Source organism: Geotrypetes seraphini, chromosome 9 (genome assembly GCF_902459505.1).
Source record: "Geotrypetes seraphini chromosome 9, aGeoSer1.1, whole genome shotgun sequence".
Lineage (NCBI taxonomy): Eukaryota > Metazoa > Chordata > Amphibia > Gymnophiona > Dermophiidae > Geotrypetes > Geotrypetes seraphini.
Genome location: NC_047092.1, coordinates 154,825,915 through 154,835,270, shown reverse-complemented (window position 1 = coordinate 154,835,270; position 9,356 = coordinate 154,825,915). Strand labels below are relative to the sequence as shown.

Below are 9,356 nucleotides of genomic sequence, written 5' to 3'. Positions count from 1 at the left end.
TTTTTTGTCCTAGAATGTTACATTTTCTTATATTAAAAAGTATATACGTATGTATATCTTTTGATTCATTAATGAAGTCGTTTAAAAACATAGGAAGTATTATACGCACCACTAAAAAATAGTGAAGAGTGGTGATAGGAGATATTTTTCAATTCAAATGTTAAAAAATAATGGGCAGTAATGTAATATCTTATTTTTCATTGATTTATAATTAGCCTGTAAAAGTACCTGATGATGATTAACCTTTCATCTCTACTGTAGATCCTGTATACAGGACCAGTATAATATCTAAGCTACAGTAAATACAGAGGCAGAATAACAGGTCCATAGGATAGGTTCTTTGGAAGTTGAAAAAGAAAAATATATAATTTTCAATAGATTGAAATTAAAATATATAGTACATGTTGTGCAAGTCTGCAGGACTATACACTATTTTCAAGTTTACCTTTCTGCAGTTCACTTTCATATTGTTGAAATTTCACCCTATTCTCTTTTTAATATAGCCCTGTGTGCTAATACTAAACTTCGTCATCAAGCTTTAGGATGTTACTATGCCCCATTTTATTTCTGTGACTTTAACTCGTTTATGTTAAACAAAATTTGTATGCATTCAGTACAGTACTATGGAAGGACCATAGCCAGCGGTTTTCACAAGAATTAGGCTCTCTGTGGTTACTTTCAGCATGCAGTTAGGAGCTGGTGATAGTCATAAATATTCAACAACACGTGGAGCAGTTACCGAGTCGATTGATAGCGCATGCGTCAGAATGTGCATCCTACCCAAAGATCTGTTCTCTTAAAATCGGTGGACTATAGCCCTCCATGGAGACTGCCCCGACTTTGTTGGTTGGGCTGAGAACTTTTTCAGTGGCTCCTTATATATATATATATACATACACACACACACACAGACACGTTTTTTTCTGAGACTCAAAATTTGCATATATTCAAAGCTTTACATACTTTCAATCCCTTATTTCATAAATAAATAAAATACATAAACAAGTAAATAAACAGAACAAGAAATACAGGTTAGTCGATTGTTTTAAACTTAAGAATGAAACTGCATTAAAATATTTGCCTAAAACAACAATATATTTTTTTAAATTTGTTAGGTTGATTTCTGATTATTTATCAAGTGCCTTTGCTACAACCATGTGCATCATCTGGAAACATGTTATTTTGCATTGGCCAAAATAAAATGTTACAAATTGATGACAGCTCGCAGCTGTAAGTCAAAAGTCATCAATAAGCAGTCTAATCTTGCCTGATCCTATCCCTTATAGATTTTCAACTAAAGTTAATAGATTATTCTTTGTGCATTTAGGGTATTGTACGAATAGTGTACATCTACTGTTTTAAAATATTAACTTTCCTCCATTGTACATATCATTAAAAAATCATAAGGGCCTATACTCCAGACTGCGAGGGCCATCAAATTATCAAACTACTCCATAACTACTACACCCGTCGGCAGTTGAAACTAGCTTAAAAGGCAAATCTGAAGTATTTGTAAATTCTACTAAAACTGAGACCGGCTCTCCACTGCGAATATGTGTATAGCCATGTGTATGCGTTGAAGTATACATATCTAATCACATTGTCTTTTATGTGTATTTTGTATGTCCCCCATATGCTAATATATAAATACGCACAAAACCCTGAAGAATATGCACAATGGTATAATAATCTATTCCAGTTACTTCAAAAATGCCCAGGTAAAGATCTTGCATCAATTAACAAACCGCAGTTCTGCACATCAATTCCATTTATTATCAAAATGGTATTTGGAAAAATCGCAGTTTAATATCAGTCACATATCAATGAAGGTCTGCTGGGTTTATTTATTTTAAAATTTAAAAAAATGTTTAACATAATTTTAAAAATAAATCATTTTTACACTATATGTACATAATGTTACATTTACATAAACCCAGAAATTAGGTAGAAATAAGATTTGAGAATGAGCATTCACTTATACCACAACACTGGTGTCCAACACTTCTAAAGATAGATAGATAGATAGATAGATAGATAGATAGATAGATAGCCATAGGAGAGTCAGGGAGATTATCATTTAGGCCATATTTGGTAAAGAATTGTGCTAGGACTTTTCTAATTGAAAATAATATTTTTTTTAAATGACATCTGGTCCAATTGTGTGTGTGTGTGAGAGAGAGAGAGAGAGAGTAAGTCCTTCTGTAAGGAATAGTGTAATAAAAACATACAATAATTTCGAATGATCTTTGTTACAATTCATCTGATGGATTATCTATCTATCTCTTCATTTTAAACTGAATATCCATCAGGTATGTGAGTGTGTGTGAGTGTAGATAGATAGCGAACCTAACTTTTCAGTAATTTAGTACAGACTCTAAGAATTTCATGGCACCACTTTAAAGCACCAGCAGTTTTATCCAGTACTGTTGAAATAAACGCAGAGGACTACGCCAGCGCCAAGTCGTTTGCAGTACTCTCTTCGGCTTCTGCTAAATAGAGTTGAACAATGCATTTCACTCCTAACATTCATGTATTTCGAAACCTAATAACCCATGAAGAAAAGTATGAAAATACATCTCAAGAAGCAGACATTAAAGGTACAAACAAAGAGACTGCATTTAAGTTGAAACGGCCATTTTATGCAACCTATGTCATTAATATTGATCTATGCAAGGTTGAGTTTTTAAACCATGAGCAAAAGCTACTTTCTTAATGTGAAATTCAAATTCTGTCATAAATACTAGACGTCCAGTGTTACAGTATACATATTATTTCTGTTGTAAAATTATATATATCAACATTATATGTTTCTAGTTTCTACAGCGAAAGTTTTCTTTTGCCTATCACATTTTAATTCCATATTTCCATTTTCATTCTATATAAACCACATCTTCTACCGAGCGATGGTAACTCTTTATTTAATGGACAGTCCTAAAAAAATGCATAAGACATGCAGAATAAAATTTGATCTTGCTTTTCTGGGGTTTGCTAACATCTGTCAAAAATTTCAAAGATTTACCACTTATTAATACAAAAGTATGTTGATAAATAATAGCTAATGACTAGAAAACCCACACGTCTTAAAATAACTTTTAGCGTTCAGTTTTGCATTTTTGTATAATGAACTAAAACTGTGGTTTTTTTTAAAGCTGTTTTGCACTGGCAGAGAACTGAATGCTTTCAGTTTTCTAAGCAGCTTTAAAAATACAGTTATATAAAACAACTCTACAACTTAGACCTAAAAAAAGAGTTTCACCGCTTTTAGCTTTGATACAACATTCATCTCATTGCTTTCAGCGGGTCACAGTAGCCTTGAACTTCTATTAAATCTGTAGGAGAAATACCCTGCAAGGTGGCGCTCTTTTCATTAGAAGCAAACACAAGTCTTATACGAATTGCTTTTGAGAGAGAGAGAGGGAAAGGAGGGAGGGAGGAAGGGAGAGGGGCTAATCATGTTGTTATTTTACATATTAAAGTTAAAAAAGGCTCAACTTTTTTCCTTTTTTCACTTTTGATTAACCAGTGTGATTATAATTTGTATATTTGGGTTTCAAAAGTTAGAGGGCACACAGGTATGTGATAAAAAGCTTAAAGCAGAAATAAAAACCATAGTCAAAAGCATAAATATGAACTCTTATTTTTGCTGTCTGGTACTATATATAGTTCAACTTGCTATATGTGTAATATTTCTGTAAAGAAGCAGCTAAGATGCCATTTTGGTCTATTGAAAGGTCAGCTTTGCAGTACACTCAGTCTATGACATATCACAAGCATTCTCAGCCTTAGCCAAGCTCATGATTTGTGTTGTCTGTTGATATGTTGTCTGCTTAATGGGGCGATCATGCAAGCTACAACAAGGAACAAAGCCCAACAGTTCCAACAAGCGTAGCTAAGTTAGTGGAAGCAGTATTGCTTGCAAATCTATCAAACTAAACTGCAAGAAAGACAATCTGATTTAGAGAAAAGGGTTCTGCTACAGTCATTAAGCACAAGTAATTTAGATTTTTTATATTGTCTCCTCATTTACAAATTTACTGTATCAACGCCAGCCAATGGAACGAATTTCTTAAGTAAATGAGAAATAAATAAAAGATAGAAAGATAATCAAATTACATAAAATAATTCCTCTCCCCTAGATTTACTTTTTTTTTTTTCAGACAGCTAATAACTACTGGCAAAACTGTAATGATAATAGCATAACATAAGAAGTAATTGATTTAAATTAAGACCAGGTTTTAACATGCATAAGCTAAACTCATTTATGAATCTACACTGTTTTCTCTTCTAGGACAAGGCCTTTGGAAAGCCATGAATCTGCATCAGCAGAACAAGTTATAGGCCTAAATGTTTTCATTTAAAATATCAACTAAAATAAACAGATTGACTAGATTTCATAAAGTGTGTTATGCATATTTATATACTTTGGGTGAAAATATAATGCTAATATGCAAGCTCCTTTTTAATTTAACAGGGCATAAAGCTTCTTTGCTTTTACAAGTTATCTACATTAATATTTATGTAACATATGTAATCTATTTCTGTTATTTTTATCATTGTTATTGTATGTCTGCAAAGGTCATTTAAATTATACTGCGGACGAAAATTTGTTTCATAAATTTTGATATAAATACTAATTACACACTATAGTAATGCCAGCAGGGATCCTTTCATTTATCACATTTATATCACCGTTGCTGCTTTAGTGATGACATAATGGAAAGCAGTGAAAAGCTGGTACGGTTTTATTATAACATACTAAAGCTAACTTGAAGTTGAAGCAGGTTGATCCAGTGAATAAGACTTGCTAGCACAATTCATGGGATTTAAGAATCTTTAATAATGTACGAAATGTTACCAAACAGTTCTGTAAACTAAATTTTACATACGAATTCTTCTATCCATAAATATTGAATATCTGTTACATGTATAACCGGCCCTTTACATGCGGATAAATATGGAACTTAGGAATTATATACAGTACAGAATGCTGTTGTATTTACCAAAGCAACGGACAGATATAGTTTATATCCTTTTTAATATCACTTTACATAAACAAAATGTAACAGTTTGACACGCAGTTCCAGGCTTGCACTATACGAATTTTTGACAGGACATGTAACAACATTTTACTGCACTAAGACCGAATTTGGGGACAAACTGTTTTGCACTTTATACAAAAAAGCACATTAATACCAATAATAATCTGTAAGATTGACGCTTAGACTGTAATAATACAAAGTGTTTCACATTTTGGTACACATTTACTAGAACATTCTTGCCATTCAGTACAAACAGTTGGATTGCTGCCGCGCCCCCACCCCCCACCCCTACATATATGCAAAGACCACAATTCCACATATCCCTTTCAATCGTCATATAATTATTTACAAAATCAAACAGTACATTTTAAGCTAATAATTCTGTATGTACAAAAAAATGGCCGCTGCCAAAGAAGACATGCAGTTTGAGACCTTTAATCAATGGTTCCATTAAGCCCTACACAGTTGCCATTTGGCCTGGCAACCTCGACCTCTCATGCATTGTATAGCCCCATTCCTACCAAGCCTTTAGTAAAGAAAGGGTTTGTTTCTTCTTGTTATTCGGTCCCGAGTCTATAGGCAGCTTTTTATTTGATATGAAGTGTTCATTAATTTGGAGTCTTTTAAATAAGTTTTAAACGTACCATTCGTTAAAATTTGATGAAAGCGTGCTGTGGCTGGACGTGTGATGAACTGCTGTGGAGGATGGGGATAAGGAACTTGTGGTCTGATTTTCTGTAGAGGGAGACACGATTGTTGGGGGGGTTGAAGACTCATAGCCTGAGCTGGCAGCTGGAGAAGGCTGGGACCCCTGGGAAGAAGATTCATGGACCTAAGAACAACAATAGTTTAAAAAAAAAGAAAGAAAGAAAAGAAAGAAGGAAGGAAAAAGAAAAAAAAGTATTTTTTAAAAATATATCATGATTCGTGCTTTTGAATGGAGACCTGAGCAAATCGATTTAACCCCCCCCCCCAAAAAAAAAAAAAAAAAAAAACCAACAACAACAACAACACAACAACAACAACGGTCAACTTGTATCAGAAAACATCTAGATGAAATCTGTTTGCCAATAAAAGATTATTTCAGAGAAACAACACAAACAGCAATCTGCAGCTTCCTTACAAAATCTATTTGTTTTAATCTTGCAGAGTTCAACCAAAGGTGATGACTCGTTTTCAAACACACACAGAAAAAAAGAGCAGACCTGCATGCTTTCCAGTTTTCTGCCTTACATCCTAATAACAATATAGCCCCCCCCCCCCCATTGTTAAATATTTTTTTTGAGAGTCAGTAAGGACAAAAGGAATCACGCCATCTACTTTTCACGTGAAATAGTTTTAAACTGCAAATGTTGTTCAGTACGAAAATTCTCGGGTAATCCGGTTTACATTTGGCTGCATTAATATCTGCGGTCTTAAACCATTCACGTCAGGATAAAGGAATATATGAACAATGTTCACCTAACAATACCCTTCAATGTTTCAGCTTCTTGTCCAAAAAAACAGCATTACTTGAATAGAGAACTATCATGTTGATATATACATAAGAGAAAAAGAGCTCATTGACTGAACTTCCCTCACTTTTATATCAGTACAGCAAATCTAGGACAATCTAGGACATAAAAGGAAACACGGAAGTACTTTAAACTGCTTTAAGCTAAACATTTGCTGTATTTACCTTCATGTGTTTTCTGAGAGAGCTTGGATGCGTGTAGGACTTATCACACATTTTGCAGAGATAAGGTTTATCGGAGGTATGGACATGCATATGCTTTTTGCGATCGCTGCTATTTGCAAAACGTCTGTCACAGCCCTCGAATTCACACTTAAACGGTTTTTCACCTATCACAAACACACACAAAAAAAATCTTTTATTAGAAATCGTAGACAATGTTGCAATTTTTTTTTTTAAAACAAAAACACAAAAATCAACCAACCTCTCTTACATAATACACTTATTATTTACAACCTCTGCCATGCATAGTTTTCTCCCTTGCAATTCAACTTTTCGGCTTTGTACGAAATAATGCAAACCTTCAGGCATTACATAAGCCATTACATCACTCAGGGAAGCTCTTGGCATTTTGTGGTTGTTAATGAGCAGCTAAATTTCACACACAGGATGTAAAAATTTCATTTTTGTGCTTTTTAGATATTTTTTTCTAATATTAGTTTCGCTCATTTCTGGTATAAAAAGATGATGGCATATAAAATACAGATCTCTCACTGTTTTATGTGTATGTGTGTGTGTAGGAGAGCGAGAGGAGAGAGAGAAAGATAATATGATGCCTTTTCAAATACGTTAATTCTTCAAATGCGTTCTTATTGTCAGGAAAGATTGAATAGTTCAACTCAGAGAGTTTAATGTTACCGTAAGTTAAATATTTAATACTGATATATTATAAAAGGAGGTTAATAAAGCGGCCAATTATTTTTAGCACAATTTTTCAATGTGACACAATTAAAATTGCCGATTGCCAAGAAGTATTAATAATATAAATATGATAAACACAGATAGATAGATTGATTGATTCAGCTTATTGTACTAGTAAGTATTTGAAACAATAAGATTATTATTTTAATTTCCAAAATAGAACCTCATTTTTGCTTAACCAGGGTATATTTACTGAGAAAAGTATAAAACAACATTATCCAAAAATCATTCAGCAATATAACAAAATATTGTCTGTGGTTTCTGTTTTTTTTTTTAATTTTTAAGCCAACAGCAAGTCAGGTTTTGGATCTGCTTTGCCCTATTTTTTTTCCTGTAGTTTGTAACATAAAAAAAAAAATCTACAATTAATTTACTATACCTGTATGAGTTCTTTTGTGGATCTTTAAATTTTCTGATCTAGCAAAAACTTTCCCACAACCAGGAAACGGGCACGGGAAGGGTTTTTCACCTGTGTGAACTCTGATGTGATTTACAAGTTTATATTTGGCTTTAAAAGGCTTTCCCTCTCTTGCACACTCTTCCCAAAAACAGATGTGATTGGACTGCTCGGGTCCTCCAACGTGCTCCACAGTGACATGGGTTACCAGCTCGTGCATAGTGCTGAAAGTTTTGTTGCAGGACTTTTTGGGGTTTGACAATTGCTCGGGCTCAATCCACTTGCAGATCAGCTCTTGTTTGATGGGTTGCCTCATGTAGCGGAAGAAGGCCCCTGCCCCGTGGTGGGCAGCCATGTTCATGTTCATGGGGCCATAGCCATGGAGCTGGGTAGAAGCATAATGTTCAGACCTAGGGCTGGTGACCTGGCCGTACTGATCCGGCCTGCCGTACATGTCTCCGGAAAAGCCCAGCCGCATCTGCCCGTTCACCACGTTGGGAGACGGGTGACTGGTCGCCTGTTCGTGTAGCCCCGGGAACAGCAGATGGCCCGCGGCGTCCGTGTGCCCATGGGGTCCGGCGAAACTGCCGGCGGCCGAGGCGGCGAAGAGGCTGTGCTGGGCGCTGGCGGCCTCTCCGAAGCCCCGGTTGCGAAAGAGGAAGTCCCGGGTGGAGTTGAAGGCTGCGGCGCTGGAGTAGGAGCTGACGTGGCCGGGATGGTGGTGGTGCCCGAGAGCCGCAGCGGCCGCGTAGCCGGGAGCTTGCGAGGTGAAAGCGGTCTGGCCTGAGGCGAGTTCGTGGGAGCTAGGGTTCAATTTAAAAGCCCCCATGCCGTCCGCAAACGGGTTGATGCCCAGCCCCACTTCCCGGTCCGTCACCTCGCCCGCTGCATGGTGTCGAGAGGAGCCGAAAGTGGTGACTCCTATGGCCGGGTACTGAGGGCCGGCGTCCAGCAACATCTCTTGCCTCCTGTCTCTTTCTGGCGTTTGCAGGAAGGGTCCGAGGCTCTTTCACCTCAGCACTAGAGTGGCTCGCGGACAATAATAATAAAAAAAATAGAGATATTTTCGTATAAATATATATACACATCAATAATAACAACAAAAGAAGTCGTCACCGGAGCACGCAAAAATACACAATCAGCCTCAGCATTAGCAAAATGTCCCGAGATCCGTTTCAGGAACTAGAATACAGTGAGATCTGTGCTCGAAAGAAATCTGTACTGTCGTTCAGTTACTTTTCTCTTGTTTGTTGAATTATTTCCTTCTCAAATAAAAGAGAGAAAAAAAAAGATTTTTTTTTTAAAAAAATATTATTTCCAGAAACAAAAAATGCAATAGTAAAACAAAAGAAAATTGTAAAAAATAAAACTTCCTTTATTGTTTTGGGGGGTTTCTTTTCTTTTGTATGGTATGGGAATGTTAAGTGCTCGAGATATTTTCTCTCCGCTCCCCACTCTTTTTTTTTGCTGCGATCACGCAAATCAT

At 35.9% G+C, this 9,356-nt stretch overlaps 1 protein-coding gene across 1 annotated transcript; it reads right to left on the bottom strand.

The window, feature by feature from the left end:
• Positions 1–5,673: 5,673 nt before the first annotated feature.
• ZIC1 (Zic family member 1) lies at positions 5,674–8,828 on the bottom strand. Its single transcript, XM_033959739.1, has 3 exons — positions 7,853–8,828; positions 6,718–6,881; positions 5,674–5,871 (listed from the first exon to the last, which is right to left on the bottom strand). The coding sequence occupies exons 1-3, from the start codon at positions 8,826–8,828 to the stop codon at positions 5,674–5,676; spliced, it is 1,338 nt and encodes a 445-aa protein (XP_033815630.1).
• Between the last annotated feature and the right edge of the window lie 528 nt (positions 8,829–9,356).